General features: G+C 33.9%; 1 protein-coding gene across 2 annotated transcripts in view; it reads right to left on the reverse strand.

Moving 5' to 3' along the window:
* AK7 (adenylate kinase 7) overlaps positions 1-22,970 on the reverse strand; it is a 104,065-nt gene that overhangs the window by 11,724 nt on the left and 69,371 nt on the right. For both annotated transcript variants that reach the window (XM_074291356.1, XM_074291357.1), the window contains 7 exons: positions 22,704-22,781; positions 20,583-20,732; positions 19,219-19,347; positions 15,860-15,995; positions 6,327-6,455; positions 6,052-6,120; positions 2,732-2,929 (listed from right to left, as the gene is read on the reverse strand). In XM_074291356.1, coding sequence (XP_074147457.1) covers positions 2,732-2,929; positions 6,052-6,120; positions 6,327-6,455; positions 15,860-15,995; positions 19,219-19,347; positions 20,583-20,732; positions 22,704-22,781 — 889 coding nt within the window. The remainder of the gene's footprint in view (positions 1-2,731; positions 2,930-6,051; positions 6,121-6,326; positions 6,456-15,859; positions 15,996-19,218; positions 19,348-20,582; positions 20,733-22,703; positions 22,782-22,970) is intronic.

Consider the following 22,970-nt stretch of genomic DNA (forward strand, 5'->3'; position numbering starts at 1 on the left):
AGCACTTAGTATTGATTCAATAATAATGATTATGATGAAAATAATAATTTAAAAAGTCTACAAACTCTTTAGCTAATGGGTTTGAGGAGAGTAAAGAGACACTTTCATACCATCTAGGTAATGTTAATATCAACTAAAATAAGGAATAAATAAGAGCACGTTCATTGCTATTATTAAAGCAAAACTTCTAGAACTTCTTATTTTAAAATCATCTGGGTAAGTGTAGTAAGTATAGAGTTTATTTCAAATAAGGCAGATCACAAGATTTTGTGGACAAAGCTAGAAAATGTCACTCCCTTAAACTCATCAAACAAAAGTCTATATAAAATAGGTGTAGCTGTAGACATCTATAGTTTAGCCACCATTCATCCTGAGTTTGTAATGGAAATTTGTAAATGGGTTGATGGAACTCAAATCCAGTCAAATAGAACTGGGTGTTTTCGAATTTTTAAAGCTACTGGCTACTCCCACCAATCTAAGATATAACTAATATAAAGTGAGTTAATTAATTAATTACAACATGCAAGAAATGTAGATAAGTAAAAAGTAAAAAATTAAAACTTATTTTTGTATCTCTAGTGTTGTCAAGAAGAAAAAGTCCCTAATTCTAATTGTAACACTTCATAGAATCAGATTTTTTTCTTTTTTAAAGTTTGAAGGGTCCTTAATAACAATTTACCCTACTATCTTCATTTAAGATAGCAATAAAGGGGGCCAGGGAGAGTTAGTCAGTTAAGCCAAGGATTAGATTGGATCTGTACATAATGATTAATCTGGCAAGAGTGTGCAAAATGGTTTAGGGGAAGGGAGAACAGAGGTAGTTGTAACTCATTACAAGTCCCTTCAAATAATCCATTATGTTCCAGGAAGAAGAAATAGTTATAGGAAGTGGATGTGTGGTTTCATTGATATGATATGAGGAACTCCCAGATAAGGAAATTCTCTCTACCAGTGCAGTTGGGCATGTTCCCATAAACCTAAAGTACTGAGTTATGAAGTGATTTCTCCATGATGATCTAGTTTGTGTTAGAGGTAGTATTTAAACACTGGCTTCTGGTTTTTCTAGGCTTCCTAAATATTCAAGCTGCATTCCATTAATGGAGACAACATGCACACATTTAAGTATAAACATACTTAATATAAATATAAATAAAAAGAATAATTTTGATGAGGATCTCCATATCAGACATCATTCAAATATTACAAATGGCTCCTAATTGTTCATCCCAATAACTTTTTCTCAGCCCTCATTCTCCTTGACTAAAGCATAATATACTGTTGACTATTCTCTCCAAGACACTGGTTTGGTTCTCTCCTAGTTTTCTTTCTGTCTGTCTGTAATATCATCTTCTTTGTAACATCCTTATCCACATTCCACTGTCTATGACAGGGCTCAATCCTAGGTCCTCTAATCTTTTCTCTATATGAATCTCAGTGATTTCAGCAGTTTCCATGGGTTCCATTGTTATCTCTCTACAGAGAACTACCAAATCTATATTCATCCCCACTATCTCCTGAACATTATCAGCAAATAGATATTGGATATATGTCTTACAGGCATCTCCAATTAAACATATCAAAACAGAATACATTATTTTCCTCCCAAACCCATCTTTTCTCCTAGCCTTCTTATTTCTTTAGAAGTACCATCTTCCTTCTGGTCACTCAGATTCACAATTTAAGAAGCACTCACAATCCTTTACTTTCTTTTACTTCACTACCTCTACATCCAATCAGTTGCCAAATCTCATTGATTCTACCTGAAATACTGGTCATATTTGTTCCCTTCTTATTACTCACATAGACCCACCCTAGTACAGGCTGTCATTACTTCTTATACAGATAATATCAAAAGCATCCTAAATAATCTCCCTGCCTCAAATATAGCTATATCTATATCTGTATCTGTATCTATATATCTATATGAGGCAGGGAGACTATTTAAGAAGCTTTTGCATATAATCCACCTTCCATGTAGCTGTCAAGGTGCTTTTTCTAAAGAATAGATCTTACTATGCCATTCCCTGGCTCAAAAAACTGTAATGTAATACCTCTCTTTGGCGGGTAAAGCCCTTTCAACCTGGCATCAATCCACTATCCAAGACATATTGGGGATTATGCCCCCTCATGCACTCTATAATGGAACCAAACTGGCCTCTTTACTTTTTCTGGTATGTAGCTTTATCAATCTTCTTTCTCCAGGCCTTTGCCCAGATAATTCTCCTCATCTGCAATTCATTCCCACCTCATCTCTGACTCTTCAAATCTTTTTTTTTTTTTTTTTTTAACCTGAGGCTGGGGTTAAGTGACTTGCCCAGGGTCACACAGCTAGGAAGTGTTAAGTGTCTGAGACCAGATTTAAACTCGGGTTCTCCTGAATTCAAGGCTGGTGCTCTATCCACTGGGCCACCTAGCTGCTCAGACTCTTCAAATCTTTAACTCTGTTAGAGTTCAACACAAGGGCTATTTCCTATGGGAAGTCTATCTTGATCATTTCATCTACCAGTGAAAGTCAATTTCCTTACTCCTATTAATTCCTTCACTTTTATTTTGTATATATTTTTATTTTTTAGTACACATGAAAGTACAGTATAATGTAAGCTTCCAAAAATATTCTTATTGTGGGCCCCCAAGTGATTCAGGTACTGAAGTTTGCATAGGAATTTATATTTCATGCATTAATTAAATAGTTTCCCTAAATTTTATATATGAATTTAATTTCATTCCTTACCAATGTGGAATGGATGGATTTCAAGTTCATCAAAATAGTTGTAAACAGTTTCATCTTCAGTATTTAAATCACGATAGTTACTAAGTGATCTCAAAAATCTATCCTGGACATAGTGGGTTCCAGCCACAATGGCTTCAGGAAGATTCATGACTCTCTCCTTTAAGAACTCATCAGATGCATCCAAAGCAAAAACAAATTCTGTGAAGAAGAAAAAATTCCCATGTTTACTGTATCAAAAAGTCTATTACAAATATGGTGACCTCATATTTTCCACAACAAAATTTGGGTCATATAGTCATATGAAAACTTCCTGTTGTAAAATTACATTAAATTTTTTTCTTACTTTTCCTGAAATTACTTGGACTGTCCTCAAAAATTCAAGACATATCATGAAGGAAAGGGAAATAAGAAGGATTTGGTTCTTACTTCTCATCCACCATAATATTTTTGTAGTATTTGATACAATTTACCATCACCTATTTTCAGGATGGTCTTTTTGGTTTCCATGACATTGAAATTTGCTAGTTTTCTTCTATACTTTAAGAACTCTATATCCTTGGCTGGCTCTTTCTCTTTCTGAATTCCCTAAAGCTCTGAACTTGCATTCATATTTCTTTTGCGTACAGTATTCTTTGACAAGTTCATTTATTCTCATTGCTTTCAACCATCACTTTTATGCAAATAGTGCCCAAATTTGTATTTCTACCTTTGATTTCTTTCTTCATATCTGTGTCCACTTGCCTACTGGGTATCTCTACTGGGGTGTCCTACTATCATCTCAAGTTCAATATTTCCAAAATCGAATTTAGTATCTTTCTCCAAAATTACTTCTCTTGGTTTTCCTATTTCTAACATTTTTCACTATTCATCAGGTTCAAAAACTTGGTATTTCTTTTCTCTCACCTCCAGATCTAATCAGTTGCATGTTCTATTTTGCATGATTGTGTGTGTATGTTATTTTTTGTGTTCCTCTAAATAAAATATAAGCTACTTGAGGGCTGAATGTTTGGAATTATAAAGCCATCCGTATTTGAAATTTAATTTTTCTATTTTTATTCCCTTAAGGTCATATATTTTTAAGTAGCAGTTGTGAAAAGAATCATACTGAAAACAGTAAATAACAGTAGTACAATAAAATGATTTGAAAATAATATGGAATGCTACAAGGCAGCAGATGATAACAGATTTAAATGTTTTGTTGCTTAAACTGGTTCATGCTTATTAGTTTCATAAGATAGATAAATAACAATTAAAAAAGGGTTGTTATGAAGAAATCATTTTGTAAACTTAAAAGTACTACATAAACGTGCATTATTATTTCCTCTGTGTATTTTGAATATTTTGTCTGAAAAATAGTTTGTCTATTTGATAGATACCATCCTTCATCTGACTCACAGAGCTCATTCATTCATAATGAATGAAAAGTGTTGAGAAATTCTATTTAATTTTATTTTTTTCAGGATCTACATTTTGTAGGAATTTTGGATGAAAAGCAGAATTCTTATACATCTCTCTAGATGCTTTTTTTTTTTTTTTTTCCTGAGGCTGGGGTTAAGTGACTTGCCCAGGGTCACATAGCTAGGAAGTATTAAGTGTCTGAGACCAGATTTGAATTCGGGTCCTCCTGAATTCAAGGCTGGTGCTCTATCCACTGCACCACCTAGCTTCCTCCCACCCCAAGATGCTTTAAAAAAAAAAAAAAACCAAAAAACAACCCAAACCAAACCATTATGGATGATAGCATAGACTACCCATGTCTGTTCATTTGCAAATGTGAAGAGTTGTGTCAGCAACTACAAACACATACAAGCCTATTTTCTCATTCTTCTCCTTTTGAAAATACAAAAAAGGAACAACTTTGGCTTCTGCAGATGATTTTCTAAAATACATATATACATATAAGAATAAAATTCTTACAAGTAAGTTAAAAATATAAAATCCTACTGTTAAATATTGTTCAGTTATTTTATGATTTCATCAAATAAAATAAATTTTCATTAAAAATGAAAACTTTCCTTACACAAGGTTTATCCTATGCAAATGTTAAAACTATACAAGATTTATTTATTTATAAGATGGAATTATAGTGATGCTTATTTCCTTAGTACTGACAAAATATATGATATGAAACATAAAGGTATAAGGGCTATGAATGATATAATGACATCCTGCATGATGATTAAAAGGAATCCTTTTGAAGAATATAGGAGAAAAACAAGAACTACAACCACTTTGCAACATTTTGATGGATTAACAATATAGAGGAACCCATCCCCAAAGCTGGTGGCCCAAAATGGAAAGTTCTTGACCCCTAATTAAGAAAAAAAAAAAGCAATATAATTATGTAAGGACACAGTGAAAATGGATGGTTCAATCCACAGTAGTAAAACCCATTTGATTTTTGGAGAAGAGACACACCATTCTGGTCTGAATTCCAACCCTGCAATTTTGTCTAAAGGATCCTCTTTCACAATTGTAGAAGTATTTGCTTACTGCTCCCTGCTTCCAGCCCTTAAATAACATCTTCCCAATGAGATAACAAATCCTGCCAGTTATGTCCCTTTTCTCATTCCAGCGATTCCCCTTTTCTCTACCCTTCCCTCTCCTGTGAAAGATGTTAAACTAAGTTGCCACAAAATTTTGCTGATTGAATACTATAAACAGATCTAAAAATAATGAAAACTAAATCAGCATTGTAGAAAGTTAAAACTACTCCCTGTAGTTTCCTTTGCATACTCATATTTCTTTGCTTTGTTGGCCATTCTATCTTTGACCCAAGTCATCAGATTCCCCACTGATGGGTATGTTTCTCCCAAGAGACCCCATTTCTCTGAGTACAGAAACTTCTGCAACAACAGTAAAGTTCTTCAAATACTAATCACAGATGACATTATATTCCTGGCATTGAGGCTACAAAGCCTTCTCATTGAAATCCCTAGCAACTGGATAAAGTAAGATTGGAACACACTTGGAAACTGTGCAGTCCTTGTTTGCTATCACAGATTTCAGCCTTGTATATTATCTATTTGTTCTCTATGTTAACAAACCAATATGGTCCTAGACCGAATATGTTTTCCTCTCTCCTTACTTTGAGTCACACCATTAATATCAAAAGCTTGGACACATTTTCCTAAATTGGTTTATTGATACAGAGAACTTCCTAAAACTCTGCTGTTTATGCTTACGCATTCCCTAGTTTTTAATTATTTCCCCCTGAACTATTGGAGTGCTTTTAAAAGTCAAGGTTACTCTTTTGTTGTGAAAAATATGTTAAATAGTACACCTTTAAAAATAATCCTTTAGAAATATTGTAAACTTACCAGGTATGGTTATTTTATCAAATGGAGGAATTTTGCCTCTAGATTCTTCTTCTTCTTCCTCTTCTTCTTCTAATAACAGAAAATCCATAATTTGCATTATGATTATTGAAAAATGAGCATACTACTAATAATATATACTTTTAAATTGCAAATACTAATGAAAATATATTCAAAGTAGACCACATATTTAAGAAATATTTTCTCTTATTTGCTTTGGTTGAAATATTGTTTTTGTAGTGAACTATTTACCTAACAAAGAAAACACTGACACTTACGATTAAACAAGTCTTTTGCTTGCTCATAGGTCTTTGGGAATCCATCCAAAATGTACCCTTGGTTTTTGCATGGCATAGATTTTAGTTTATCTTTCATGAATCTAATTACATACTGATCTTCCAAGCGACCTAAATATAAACAGAAAATATGTTGTATATAAAATACTCAGGTGTCTAATATACAAAATTACAGTATCAAGATTAACTTATTTAAGGAATAGATTTCTGAAGACTCCCAGCTTATTTTTTCAGGAATTATAAAGTTTCAAATTAGCAGGTTCTTAGTCATACTCTTTATTTCATTCTATAAGCAATTAAAAAATGGTACATTTCATTTTTTTATACTTAAATTTCATACATATGTATATTCATATTATGAATGTATCTTTTAGAAAATTATCATATCTTTCAATAATTTAAATTTTATGTCAAAGACAAAATTATTAACATATGATTTTATTTAAATTTATGGAAATATGTTTCTATCATCTCTCTAAAAAGCTTTTTTTAGTTTTAAAGAAAAAAGAACCAGAAAGATTCAAATTGATTTGAGTTTTTGTTTATTAAATGTTTCAAGATTATTTTTATTAAACAAATTTTATTTTTTAAATGTTTGTGTTCAAATGAAGTGAAAATATTCAGGATGTTAAAAATAATCCTGGCACTCAGATTTGCTTTTTATGTTTTTTCAACAAATATTAAGTGGTACAAAAAAAAAAAAAAGTATGATGTATTGAGTTATCGGTGTTTACTTTACATTTTAGTAATATAGTCATATTTTTAGGAATGGATTCACTGGTCTTATTTTCAAATGCCTTTATTCTGTCAAAATACTAGTCTCTTCAGAAATACACCTAATACACATTAGTCAATATCAAACTTTGTGAGAGGGAGCTTTAAATTCTTGCTTCAAAACCAATAAACACAAACCCAATTGGGTGACTTACAAAAATTCATATAATCATTTTATTATACAAATTATTATGCAAATACAAATATCATATAAATTCCAAATGAAAAAATTACTAATAAAATCAACCTATCACCTATCGTGCTTTTATAGCTCAGCATGAACTGAAAGCCAACAGATTTGTCTCTAAAGAGAAATTTAGATGATAACCTAAAAGGAAGTAAGCACTTGAGTAATCTAGAGATAGATAATTTGGTGATGGTATATAAATTTTAGGGATGACCTTGGTCTCAAGAATCCATCTAAGTGGGGGCAGCTAGGTGGCACCACTTAACCCCAGCCTCAGGGGAAAAAAAAAAAAAGAATCCATCTAAGAATCATTCCCTTATTTATTTATTTATTTTTTGGCCCAATGAAAATAACATCTTTTTTCTCCTTTTGAAGCATAGATGTATATATATAATGAACAATATATATATGTATATATATGTATATATATATATACATATATATATTGTTTATATATATTATGAAAGCTTACTGAACTGTATTAAGTAAGAAAATGTGTCCAAGCCTTTGATATTAATGGCATAACTCAGTTTTTCCCTTGATTCTCTGTTCAGTACCAAAGTGAAGTGGAGGAGTTCTCTACATGTAGACAGTAGTGGGAGTGTATCTGCCTGTATGTGCACTCTTGCCTCCCACCAACAGGGAGGCTACCTAAGCATGTCTGCAGTGGCTTAATAGGAAATAATATTGGAAGTTACAAGCTGCTGTTATCCTTCTCAAAGAGCACCCACAGCATCAGCAGAGTAATGTCTTGACTTGCAAGAGAATTGGACTAAAGTGAGGCAGAGCTGTGCAGTCATCAGCCTCAAAAAACAAAACACAAAACACACACACACACACACACACACACACACACACACACACACACACACACACACACAGACAGTCATCAGCTTCACGCTCTTCTCCACAGTGGCTAGACAAAGGTGAGGCAAGTGGCAACTCGCCAGAGGCAGTGGGAGACCTTAGCCTTTTTTAAACTAAGATTTCCCCCAGGTCTCAGTTTTTTCTGAGGCAACATTCAAGAATTCAAGATTAAGTAAGAATTGAAGCATAAGATGGCCAAGTTTGCTTAGCAAGAATCCATCTGGGAAAAGGAGACCCTCAGTTCTGACCAGAATAGAAACAATATTTATTTACTTTCACTCTCAGTCGTTCAACCTAAACAATGAGCTAATGAGGCTTGGGTTGGGACCTGTTATTGGCCAGTCAATGAGAGCCAGTGTGATCTGGGTTACATGCTTGGGGAATATGGTAGACACTGACTAACTACAATCTGAGATGGAGAATGAGGAATGGCAGACTCTCCAACTAGAGGCTAACTGCTTGGGATAGTTATAAAGAGGGAGGGTAAAAGGAAAAACTTTTCTCTGGATCACCAGTCATGAGCTGTGTGGCTGTAAGATTTCAGCTCCTCCTGTGAGACATTGAAGGCAGGGTGCTGGGGAGTGCTTCCTTTCATAAAGCTATGCTTGTGAGGATCATGCATAAACAATTGGGGAGAGAGAATGAAAAATACAGATTTTTAATAGGAGCTGTTGTGTACAGTTTCTAGAGAGTTTTAATGCTGTACCTTCAACTAGCAATTTCATTCAAAAACCACTCTCTTGTCTACATATGAGTGAATAGCTGCATAGTCAGGGAGATCAGAATCTCAGGGAGATAGGAGCAGGTAGATGGTACAGTGGATAGAGTACTGGTTCTGGAGTCAGGAAAATTTCAACTTTGGCCTTAAATACTTACTAGTTTTGTGATCCTGGATAAGTAACTTAACCCCAATTGCCTCTCCCTCCCCTAAAAAAAGAATCTCAGTAGGATGAGGACGACTACAGATCATATAGATTATGAATTATTGTTGGGAATATATCCCTATCTTTAGACTATAGCAAACCCTCACCAAATCAATGAGATGAAAAATCAGAACCTGGGCCCTATCTTCACATGTGCAGAAGATTTGAAAGAACTTTGGATCTGAACAATGAGTCCTTGCTCACTTCTGTGTAAAGAGCAAAGGAGTTGATTCTGCTTGAGCTTGAAACACTATCTGTTGATTTTCTGCAGATTACATGGACCCTGAGCAGCTGCTCCAGCCTTAGGTCCCCCCCCCCCCTTTTAATGTCAGTAAAAAGAAAATACTCTTATGCATGGGAATGTTCTTGCCTCCCTATCACACATGCTTTACATGATAATTTGAAAAGAAGGCAGTGGGTATTAAAAACCAAAGGGGTAAAAAAAGACAAACAATTGCAGGAGTTATGATGGATCTTTATTTGGTTACTATATCATCACAGAGGTGCATTTTAACTCAAGAAATTGTGCTTTTCCTATGACTTCCTAATGAATGATTTCAGCAATTGTTTTCTAATTAGGCTAGATTTTCAGATAAGTATTATGTATATATCTTGGTTCAATTATAGTTTATGGCATATGTTGTTTCTGGTAGATGTGGTATTTAATTTCCACTCCCTTAATAGTATTTTATTTTTTCCAATTACATTGTAGAGATCGTCTTCAACATTTACTTTGATTTCCATTCTTTTTCTCTCTCCCTACTTTTTTTCTCTCTTTCCTCCCCCTTTCTCAACATAGCAAGCAATTTTTATAAATTATATAATATACATAGTATTTAACACAGGTTTTGTAGACCCAAAGATCATGGAAAGAAGAACAGTACATGTAAGCAGACTGGAGAATAGGACTAAACAATATAAAATATCTATTATTATTATGACTACGGCAATGGTTCATATAAACAAGTTATATCCTATTACCAAAATGATTTGTACATAAAAGGAGACATAATTGAAGATATATGATCATCATTATCATCATTAAAATAACAGATATTAATGATGTTTTAAAGTTTTACAAAGATTGTCTCATTTGAGCAGATTTATAAAATTGTGCATAGAAATGCAAGTGAGCTAACTCTGCAATGAATTTAGACTCAGATGTAAAACACAAGAAGTATATAGTTATCCCTGTATTATAAAAAGACCAAAGAGGAGAACCGCTGGACAAGAATCGGTTTGGATTTACTGAGAAAGTGATGCTTAAATATGAACAAAATTCACAAATGATGAGAAGGTAAAAATGGCTACTACCTATACTGGTAGAGGTAATACCCATTCCAGTGAAATAACTCAAAGTATCAGATTTCGTAGTTTGAGAAGGCAAGAAGGGAAGAAATAAGTTAAAATTCAGGGAAACTATTTTTCATATGCTTTCAAAAAGTTGGTTTATACTCTTTCAAAATTTATTTATAGATCTAAAACTTCTTGTTTTTAAGGAATATTTTTTAGTAAAGAAGTTATCTGGCTAAGATGACAGGAAAGGATAATGACAAATGTTGGTGGGATTGTGGGAAAACTGGGACACTAAGGCATTGCTGGTGCAGTTGTAAAATGGTCCAACTATTCTGGAGAACAATTTGAATTTTTAATTTTTTTTTTCCTAGCTTTTTTAGTTGCATGCCCAATTCACTGATCTCCTCTTTCTCTATTCATTTGGCTCATCTCACATAGGTTTTCGTAAGTTGTCTCATTATTGTCATTCTCTTAGATGAAATTAGTATGATTTGTTACTTGACCCACTCATTCTTTAGAATTAGATTATTTAATTTCCAATTGGTTTCTAGACTATCTTTCCCTGGATTATTGATTATTGAATCTAATTTTTATTGCATTGTGACCTGAAAAGGAAGCATTTACTATTTCTGCCTTTCTTCATTTGACTGTAAAGTTTTTATGCCCTAATACATAATTCTACCTTCCGTGTAAGTACCATGCACTACTGAGAAAATGGTGTATTTCTTCCTATCCTATTTGATTTTCTCCAGAGTGTATCATATATAAGTTTTCTAAAATTCTATTAATCTAGTTTCTTTCTTACTTGTTTTGTGATTAATTTAATTATGAATATGAGAGGTTGCAGTTTCCCACAAATATAGTTTTCCTGTCTATTTCTTCCTGTAACTAACAACTTCTCTAAGAATTTGGATGCTGAACCACTTGGTGCATATACATTTAGTATTGATATTACTTCTTTGCCTATGTTATTCTTTAACAAGATATAGTTTCCTTTCTTATTTCATTTAGTTAGATATATTTTTACTTTTGCTTGATCTGATCTGGATCAGAATTGCTAATCCTGATTTTTTTTTGCTTCAGCTGAAGCAGAATAAATTCTGCTCCAGGCTCTTACCCTTACTCTATATTATCTCTCTATTTCAAATTTTTTTTTTCCTTGTAAACAAATATTATAGGATTCTGTTTTTTAATCTACTCTGTCATTCACTTTCTATTTTATGGGAGGGTTCATCCCATTCACATTCATAGTTATGATTACCAGCTGTATTTCTCTCTATCCTATTTTCTCCCCTTTATATACTTTTGTTCTCTTTCCACCCTCTACTTTCATAATAGTGTTTTGTTTCTAACCCAACCCACCCTCAACCTGCTCTCCCTTCTATCATCCCTTCCTCTTTTCCCACTTTCTCCTAATGTTTCTACCCTTCCTTCTATTTAGCCTCTCCCTTTTCTTTCCCCTTTCTCCTCCTACTTTAAATTTCTATACCAAATTGAGAGAATGTTATTCCCTCTTTGAGCCAAAACTGCTATGACTAAACTTCAGACAATCCTCATCCCCCTCTGTTCTTTTTCTTTATTGTAATAGGTCTTTTGTGCTTCTTCAGGTGATCTAATTTATTCCATTTTATCTCCCTTTCCTTTTCTCCCAGTAAAACCTTTTTCCCACCCCTTAATGTCTTTTACTTTGATATCATCACATCACACATAGACATACCCTCTTATCTATGTATGCCTGCTCTAACTGCCCCAATAAATGAATACAGTTTTTTTTTTTTTTAATGGCAATTGGGGTTAAGTGACTTGCCCAGGGTCACACAGCCAGGAAGTGTTAAGTGTCTGAGACCAGATTTGAACTCTGGTCCTCCTGAATTCAGGGTTGGTGCTCTATCCACTACACCACCTGGCTGCCCTTTGAATACAGTTCTTAAGAGTTACAAGGATCATTTTCCCATCTAGTCTTGTAAATAGTTTAACCTTTAAACATCTTTTTTCCTATTCTATTTGCCTTTCTATGCTTCTCTTGACTTGTTTTGAAGATAAAAATTTCTGTTTAGTTTTTTCAGTAGAAATTATTGAAAATTTCTTACATCATTGAAAATTCATTTCCTCCCCTAAAAATGATGCTAACTCTTCCCCTGAAAGATGATGCTCAGTCTTACTGGGTAGTTGATTGTGGGTTGTAATTCCAGGTCCTTTGCCTTCCAGAATATGGAATTGTAGGGCCTCTGATCCTTTATTATAGAGGCTGCCAGATTCTGGGCAATCCTGACTCTTGCTCTTTGTCCAGATCTGCTCACTGGAGGATTTCGGTACCAGCCAAAATCCTGAGTGAGGAGTAAAGGGGCAGAACTCATGAGGATGGTCAAACAGGAGCTTGTTTATTGCAAATTCTCTTGGTCTTATATACCTAATACCCTTACCTAACTATAGAACAGTGTGCATGGGCTAATTATAAACTGCGCATGCAGGACCACACAAACAACTTGGTATTGTGTGTAGATGTCCCTTTGCCACTTAGTATCCCTCTGCTTTAATTAGTAAATAAGTTGTTATGCTCCCTGATTTCTAGGGAAGACTGAGATAACCTTGGGGGATGGGGAGCCAAACCAGACACATCAGCAGGTTCCCTGGCAGGACTGGAGGGTCTTGAATCTCACCCAGAGTTCCCTCACTATCTGTGACCCTTTATACTCCTTGATACTTAAAATTGTCTTTTTCTGGCAGCTTGTGGTATTTTTTTCTTGAGATTATAGTTCTGGAGTTGTCCAACAATATTTTGGGGGTTTTTCCTTGTGGGATCTTTTTCTTGAGGTGATCAATGGATTCTTTTGATGAGTATTTTGCCTTCTGGTTCTAGTATATCAGGGCAGTTTTCCTTGATGATCTCTTGAAGAATGATATCCAGACTCTTTTTGATTTTGATCTTCAGGTAGACCATGATTTTAAAATTTTCTCTCCTAGCTCTATTTCCTAGGTTGGCCATTTTTCCAATGAGATATTTTACATTTTCTTCCATTTTTTTCATTGCTTTGAGTTTGTTTGATTTGATGTCTCATAGACTCATTAGCTTCCATTTTTCCAGTTCTAGTTTTTAATGTATGATCTTCGTTTAGTTTTTGTATTTCTTTCTATTTGATTAAATCCACTTTTGAAGGTATTGTTATCTTCAATGATTTTTGTTGTTGTTGTTGTTTTTTGCATTTCACCAACTATATTTTTTAAGGAATTGTTTTCCTTTCCCATGCTGTTGACTCTCACTTGCATATTTCTTGTTTCTTTTTTCCAATTTTTCCTTCTACCTCTCTTATTTGCCTTTTACAATCTTTTATTGACACTTCCAAGACGACTCTTTGGGCTTGAGACCAATTCATATCATCCTTTGAGATTTTCTATGTGAGCATTTTGTTTTTGTCTGAGTTGGTATTTGGTCTTCCCTGTCACTGTACTAGCTCTCTATGGTTTCTTTTTTTTTTTTTTTCTTGCTCGCTTTTTTCTTTTTTCCTATTTTGTGACTTTAAGGTTGAACTCTAAATATATGAGGTACAGAAAGTGCTGTCCCAAGCTTCTTGTGCTTGTGTGAGCCTTGGTTTTGAACACAAGGGGGTAATCCTATATGCTTTGTTCAAGCAACAACCTGATTTTCTAGCTAGGAATTTGCCTTCTGTGCTGGGACTGGGGGCTGCCCTACTAGTCTATCCTGCTACTAAGCTACAACCGTGGGTATCAGTTATTGATCTGCTGTGATCAATACTCTCTCACTGGCTTTCCAAACATTATCTGAGATGGGCTGAACACCGTTTTTGCTCCAGTGAAACTGACCTTTCTTGAAGTCCTTGCCATCAATCTTGAGTTGGAAAGTAGTTTCATTTTGTCAGACTCTAGAAGTTCAGAGGCTGGATTTCATGTGATTTCAAGGAAAACTGGGAAAGCTTGAGCAGCTTCCTGACTTCACTTTGCCATTTTGGCTCCACCCCCCAAAAACCCACATGGAGAAAGTATGCATAATCTTTGATCCAACAGTCTCATTAGTGGGATCTGTATTCCAAAGAGAACACAAAAGAGGGAAAAGGGCTCAAATATGTAGAAATATTTATAGTAGCTATTTTTATAGTGGAGAGGAATTGGAAATTGATTGGATGCTCATCTGTTGGGGAATGACTGAATAAGTTATGGTATATGAATGTTATGGAATATTATTGTTCTATAAGAAATGATGAGCAGGCTTAGAAAAGCCTGGAAAAACTTACATGAACTGATGCTAAGTGAAGTGAGCAGAGCCAAGAGAACATTGTAAACAGTACTAACAAGATTATGTGATAACCAACTACAATGGACTTAGCTCTTTTCAACAATGCAGTGATTCAAGGCAAAAGCATTATATTTTCATTTTTTGCTTATTTTTTCTTTCTCATGATTTTTGCCTTTTGGCCTGATTTTTCTTGTACAACATGACAAAGATAGAAATATGTTTAAAAGAATTGCACATACTTAACCTATATCAGAGTACTTGTTGTCTTGATAATGGGGGGAAGTAAAAGAGAGAGGGAGAAAAATTTGGAACACAGAGTCTTTCAAAAATGAATGTTGAGGGGCAGCTAGGTGGCACAATGGATAGAGCACCAGCCTTGAATTCAGGAGGATCTGAGTTCAAATCTGATCTCAGACACTTAACACTTCCTAGTTGTGTGACCCTGGGCAAGTCACTTAACCCCAGCCTCAGGAAAAAACAAACCACAAAAACACAAAAATGAATGTTGAAAACTATCTTTACATGTATTTAAAACATAAAATACTATCAAAAAAAATTTTTTTTTAAAAAGAGGTAATCTAGGGTAGAGGGCTAGAATTGGAGTCAGGAAAACCTGGGTTTGAATATCATCATCATTTGCTTGCTGTGTGACCATAGACTAGTTGTTTAATCTTTGAGTCTAAGGTCCCTCATATGATAAAAATACCTCAGTATTCTATGAGGCTTGGAGGAAATAATGTATACAAAGTGATTTGCAAACGCCAGCTATCATTCTTATTATTGTTTTTGTTATCTTTTAAAATTGTTACATGTTGTTATTATACATTCTGGGGAGAGATACATAGTTAAAAGATAAAACACTAAGGTCAGCTAGATGAGGCAGTGGATAGAGCACCAGTCCTCAAATCAGGAGGACCTGAGTTCCAATTCGGTCTCAGACACTTAACAGTTATTAGCAGAGTGACCCCTGGGCAAGTCACTTAACACCAATTACCTTGTTCCCACCCAAAAAAAAGGAACACTACAAATTATAAGAGAAAAATGAATGATCTACTCGATATTTTGCTAATTTTAAAAGTACAGTGCAACTTGGACACAGATTTACATTGTTCAAAAAGAGAATTATTTTTGGAAAATTTTCCTATAATCTTGGCACAATTTTCCTGCTTAAAAAAAAACAAAACCCAAAACTTAACTTCAAATGCTTACACATTACCTCCATTCTGTTCCATGCTTTCTTTGACTCCATCTAAGAGTTCTTGAATCTCTTCTAAGTTTTCTTCTTCCTCTTCATCATCATCGGTATCTTCTTGTTCTTCTACTTCTCCTTCTTTTGGGGCAATAAGAAGCTCCTAGATACAAAATGAGGATTCAAATTGAATAAGATCAAAAATTCATTTTCTCTGAAAAAGTTATCTGAGACATGTTTTAATCCTCTATCAATTACTAAGCGTATCTGTCTACCCAAGTATTCTTCTTGCCTTCTTCTAAAGGCATTTCTTCTAAATGCCTTTCTCTGTTGGCATTTTCACTCACTTCCTGGTTTTTAATTATCATCTCTATTTGATGACTTCCAAATTTGTACCTCTAGCTTCTCCTTCTCCTTCAAAAATTTTAGCTCCTCATTTCCAATAACCTGCTGGGTCTATCTCCCTGAATATTCCTACTATAACCACTAGCTTCATCCCTTTTATCATTTCTTACCCTGGACTACCATAACAGCCTTTTAACTAGTCTATTTGCCAACAATCTCTCTCCTTTTTCATTCATCCTTCAATATATTGTTAGGGTAATCTTCCTAAAGCACTAATCTGAACACATCATTCTTCTAACTTGAAAATATTCATTTATAAAGCTGAATTAAAGAACTGCCAAAATCTGATTTTTACTACCTTTTAAGTTTCCTATTCTATTTCTACTTTATACATTTTTATTATAATAGAGAAATCATCTCCCATTCTTGTCCTATCTTATTTCACTTTGATATCTTAACTCACATTGTTACCCATACTTAAAAAATAATCTCTCCAGCATATCTGCCTATTGAAATTCCTCCCTTACTTTAAGATACAGTTTAAGTGTTGTCTTCTCCTCAGTTTAATGTTATTTCAATGACTTCCAGGTTATAAGCCATAGATTATCATCTACCATTAGAACAATAAAGGATTTTTAGAGTCCATCTAGTCCAACCCATTCATTATACATACAAGAAAATGGGTCTAAAGAGATAAATAGATTAATGGGTTCAAGGTGTGAGGGATAGAAAATCCTATCCAAAAATGACTACTCAGAGATCACTCATAGAAAAGCAGAATTATTTATTAGAATCTCAAGAAGTGGACCCCATCCTGGTTTGTGAGCCAGATTCACAGCAGGAGAGAGCCACTCCCTTGAAGATGCTCATGATTTTTATACATTTCAGACAAAGAACATTCAAAATCCCACCCTCCATAGATTGTGATTGGTCTATTTGGTCAGTGGAATGCAATTGGCAATGTAATTTATAGCTTCTTCAGCCACATATAGGTTAATCCCTATTTGGGCAAAGGAATGCAGCCTAGGCCTTCATGTGACTGGGGCCTATAGGCCTGATTTTACATTAGCTAGCAGTCTCTGATCAACATGTGCTTAATCTGTAAGTTCTTCACCATACCTTACTTCACACAAAGGTAAGCTAATAGTCCAAAACTAGTCCAAAGATCTTTTGCTAATAAGGACTTTGGAGACCATCTTTCAACCCCCTCTTTTATATGTAAACCTTGACTCAAAGGGCCAATTGCATGGACTATCTCTTGTATGTTACAAAATGAAATCTCTAATTTTCTACCAAAACTCACCCTATTTACTGATTTTTCAATTTCTATTGATGTTCATCTTTCTATTCATTTCATTTGACAACTTTGGAGTCAGTCATGCTTCACCTCTCCCTTTCTAACTACTCATCCAATCAGTTGTGAAATCTTGGAGTTTTTGCCTCTGCAACATCTCTCATTCTGATTCTCTTCTTTCTACTCAAAGAGCCATCTCCTAATTTTCACTCTCATCAAGAGAGTTTTCAAAAGATTTCTGATTTTCTCCCATTATTCAAGTCTTGCCTCTCTCCAATTAATCCTCTACCTGGCTGCCCCAGTGATATTTCCAACTCATATCTGACCATACTAGTCCCCTGCTCAATAGATTCTAGTGGTTTCCTCTTCAAAGATCAAATACAAACTCATCTTCTGCTATTTCAAACCCTTTACAATCTTTGTAGATTTACTATACATAACTTCCCTTCATGAAATTTATAATTCAGCCAATTCATCTTTCTTGTTTTTTCTCAAATACAACATGCTATCTCCCATCTCTGTGTCTTTGCAAAGATTGAACCCATGGCTAGAATACATGCTTTCATCACTTGCCTAATTTTCTTAATCAGCTCCAAGACTTTCTACATAAGGGTTTTCCTGATCTACATGCCCTACCTCCTAATCCTTCTCTTTACTGGTAACAAATAACCCTGTAATTACTTTGTTCACACTCTCTTCTAAAATGTAAGCTTCTTGAGGGCAGAAATGATTTCATTTTTGTTTTTGTATTCTCAGCACTTAGCATAGTGCTTGTTCATTGATTGACTTGACTAAAGTCTCACAGGCTGACTCCAAGATCAATGCTTAATCATACTGAAAATCATTTTGATCATCATACCTACATCATTTATGTTTTCAACAAGTCCTTAAATACAGGGGTACTCCGCTATCTTTTCAAAAACTTTTTAAAAACTTGAGTCAATTCAAAACATTTTGATAAGTGTTCAGAAAAACAAAATTAATTTTGTTTTCCTTTTTGCTGAAGCAATTGGGGTTAAGTGACTTGCCCAAGGTCATACAGCTAGGAAGTGTTAAGTGTGTGAGGTCAAATTTGAACTCAGGTCCTCCTGACTTCACGGCTGATGCTCTATCCACTGTACCACCTAGCTGTCCCCAAAATCAAATTTTTAATAGGTTCATTTTAAAAAAATCAAATAAATTCTTAGGATAAAATAAGATAAAATGGTTCGTTTCTTCCTTTTTCACTTTTTGTAAGCCAGTAGGTCACAGAATATTTAGAATGTATATATATTACTTTAACTTTCAGTTTAAGACACATAGTAGGCACTTAATAAACACTTGTACAACACATCTAGGTCTTTTAAGATAAGCCTTCTCTTCCTCCTCATTTTTCTTTAAGTTCAGAGTTAGAAGAAAAACAGATTTGCATAGAACTCTTAAGGGTGATTTTTAAATTAATGGTTGGTCCCAATTTTTAAATTATTAGAGCTGAAAGAGAATCACAGAATGATAGGATATCAGGATTGGAAAGGTTCTAGATGTCACCTAATTCAGAGCTTCTTAAATTTTTTCTACTACTGCCCCTTTTTTGCCCAAGACATTTTTACATGATCTTGGGTATATAGGTATATAAGAGATATACAAATCAAACATTTCACAACCTCTACTTTTAGTTATGTGACCCTGCATGGGTCACATGTTGATTTTTTAAAAAATTGGAAATGAAAATTCAAAGGAGGGTCTAAATGAACAAATATGAATTTACCAGCCTTGCTATGGCTTCAGTAATCACATCCTTTATTTTAATATGGTGTAATTTGTAGTGCTTGCACACTTCTTCTGCAATAGATGACTTCCCCACAGCAGGAGGACCAAGAATACAAATTTTAACAGGCTAAAAAATAAAAGAAAAAAAATACAGAGATTAGGATGACAGATTTAGGTTTGGAAATTGCTTTATAAATCATCTGTTCAAGCCTCTGTCACAGAGGAGAAAACTGAGGTTTAGCAGTGATTTGTTCTTTTCCAAAGGTATTAAGTATAAAAATTGGGAAGTGGGTTCATGTCCTAACTTCAGAATCAACCACTCTTTTCACAGTAATGTTGGTAACAGTGCATTCAAGGATTGCTCATTGATACCTCATTTTCTAAGGAAGATAAGTTTTATCTTCTAAGGAAGATAAGTTTTATTTATGTCAATATTTCTTTTAAAATTATAAACCTCACTGTCTGTCTCCAGAGAAAGAAGTAGTGGAGTCTAAATAAAGATTGAAGCACCTTGGTAAATTTATAATAATACCATAGAGTCCTGGAAATGTATATATAGATTCCATAGTTCTTTAATTTTTTTTTTTCTTTTTTGCTGAGGCAATTGGGGTTAAGTGACTTTCCCGGGGTCACACAGCTAGGAAGTATTAAGTATCCTGACTTCAGAGCTGGAGCTCTATCCATTACACCACCTAGCTGCCTCATTTCTTTAATTTTTCAGTAATAACCCCAACACTGGTTCACAGAGAGCACTTTATAGCTTATATGTTCTCCTTTGAATAAGGAGATAAGTTGTAGAAGCTTGATCTTTTTTTTACACAGAGGAAGAAAATGAGTCTCAAGAAGTGATTAATCCAGCTATAAAACTGTTAAATGTCAGAGCTCTATTCAGGTCTTATTCGAAATGTGACATTCCTGATATAATATCAAGAAAGTAGAAGAGCATCTTACACAAAACAATAACAACTTGGTATGCTGGTTAGAATTTTCAAAGGGCTAGATTGAAACCTACATGTAAATGTTAAAACCTTCAAATTCTAGTGTAATTTAACAACTATCCAGTCTCTAAAAATCAGACAGTATCTAGTGACAAAAAAATGCCAACTTTTCCCAACCCCTCCTAAGCTTCTCTTATGCAGACAGACAAAAAGCAGTCATTTTCAATTTGTGACAGACTGATGGATGTTAGTGATTCTTATTTTTTATGTTTGATCTCAATTCTTGTTACTGTTTATGTTTTCAAATATATCAATTCTCCTGGATTATTAGAATTGAAAATATATCTTTATCTTAGCACTTTAAATTTTAAAACATTTATTTTTTATAAGTCAGAAGTTTAAACAACATTTAGGAAATAATTACCAATAATCCTCTACTTTGCTTGTATTCTTTGAGGACATTCGCTATATTTTCCACAAATCCTGCTTGGGCAACCCACCTAATATTAAAATTTTCTTTCACAAATAAAGCTTCCATTCTCAAGTTGACTAACAAATGGTCAAGCTGTCCTTGCTAAAAGATAAAGAATAAGTAAATAATTAATAAGAAAATAATTAAAATGTTTCATTTAATTTGGTAAATAGTAATCATTCAGTTAATATAACTCCTTAATAATAGTTTATCTAGTATTTTCTTACAACAGCATGAGATAGTTAATAAAATAAGAAGAAAATTAATGAAGCAATTAATATTTACTATTATATCAATTATAAATTATATTTCTAAAAGTTCTATCTATATTTACTATCTATACTATATTTCCCCCCCTAAGGTAATTGGGATTAAATGACTTGCCCAGGGTCACACAGCCAGGAAGTATTAAGTGTCTGAGATCAAATTTGAACTCAGGTCTTCCTGAATTCAGGGCTGGTGCTCTATCCACTGTACCACCTAGATGCCCCCAATATTTGGTTTTTACAGGTAATGAAATAGCATGAAAATAGGAGACATGCTTAAAGACTAACTATGATATTCTTAAATATACCACAGTCATGCAATTCATTCCTTAAAACAAATTAAATTATAACTTATCCAGTAGAGGAATAGGATACAAACACAGCTAATTATAATAAGCCATACTGTTTTCTAAGTGTATTAAAAATTAGAAAGCAATTTCCTCTAAAGAGGAAGATTATTACCAACTTCAGAAGATAAGTGAAGAATTTTGAGGAAGCTGAAAAATCAACAGTGAAGTAGAAGGAAAGAGGACATTCAAGACAAAGGGAATAACATAGTCAAAAAGGCAAAAGAGTATGTGTGTTGGGTAGATTGGAGGGAGTGAGGAGAGGTCCAGGAGCTGGAGGTAGAAGTGGGGGACAGAGAAAGAGAGAGAAAGTCAGAACTGCTTGAAGGTTAGCAGGGAGGAATTGCATTAAGAAGAGTAATAGGAAAAAACTAGTATTTTAGAAAATAGAATAGTGCTAGATTGTAAAGGGTCTTGAATTCTAGGTAAAAGAGTTTGAACTTTACTTAGCATGTAAAAGTGAAATTTTCTGAGCAGAGAGATGAAATGACAAGAGTATATGGATTAATATAGCAGCTTAGCCAGTGATGACCAAAATCCAGTAATGACTGGTCATTTAATTATCTTTTCCAATACCTAGTAGAACACTTAATTAGAGTTTAACAAATGATGTTTAATGAATGTTAGGAGATTTACATGGCAGCAAATTAATGAAATATCAACTGATATTACCTTAACAATTTCTATTTGTATTACTTGAACTCAAATGAATATGATTTTGTTACTTCAGGAGTTCCCTTCAATGATGCACAGAACCACCCATTCTTGGCTGGTCTTATCCATGTACTCCTAAAACTCCTCATACAAGTTCCTCACCCCCTACTTGCTGGAAATCTTCCTTACTTTCTGGTGCCATCAAGAGTTTATCATTGAAGCACAAATAACAGTCCTGTTATCCTTGCATTTATGCAATAACATAACATAACCCATTATGCCATTCTTATCTATCTCAATTATATTATAATTTATGATAATGTAGAATATACAGTATAGCATATTTACTCCAAATGCTGCCCCTTGAACTATAACTAGCTTTTAAAAGTTTTTTCCTCAGAGGATTTAAGTCAATACATATCCTGCGTAATTTGTCTTCATTTTGCATTTCCTGTTCTATCTGATTTCAACTTCATGAAACAAGACTGGTACCCTGAGCATCACTTTCCCCCTTTTTCTGTCTCCTTTTGTGTATCAATCTATTTCCCCTTATCCCCATTAGATCATAAGCTCCTTGATGGCAGAGATTGTCTTTTTTAAAAAAAATCATATCCCCAGCATTTAAGACAGTACCTGGCATATATATAGTAGATGCTTAATACTGTTTATTGGATTGGAGTGGATAATCTGGAATTTATTTGGTGATAGTTTATCTTTGACATAGATGTTAAAAAACTTCATATTTAGCATTTTTTCAATAATCCTATTTTAACAAAGTATAAGGAAGCTAGTAACTTTATACTCACTGTTAATTCTTTGCTTAAAAATGCATTTTCTTTTGCATATTTTTGGATTTTTCCTGGACCAACATTTTTACTGATGCACTATTAAAGAAAAACAGTAATATTTATATGAAGATATGATTTCATATTATATTCAAGTAAGTGGAGATATAATTGAAAATTTCAAGAAATACACCTTAGTATGCTAAATGAAAAGGAATGTATCTTGGACAAAGCAGGTATGGCCAAGGGAAAGAGTACTGGCAGTTTGTCTCCCAGTATCCTTGAAAG

Source organism: Sminthopsis crassicaudata, chromosome 2, assembly GCF_048593235.1.
Source record: "Sminthopsis crassicaudata isolate SCR6 chromosome 2, ASM4859323v1, whole genome shotgun sequence".
NCBI lineage: Eukaryota > Metazoa > Chordata > Mammalia > Dasyuromorphia > Dasyuridae > Sminthopsis > Sminthopsis crassicaudata.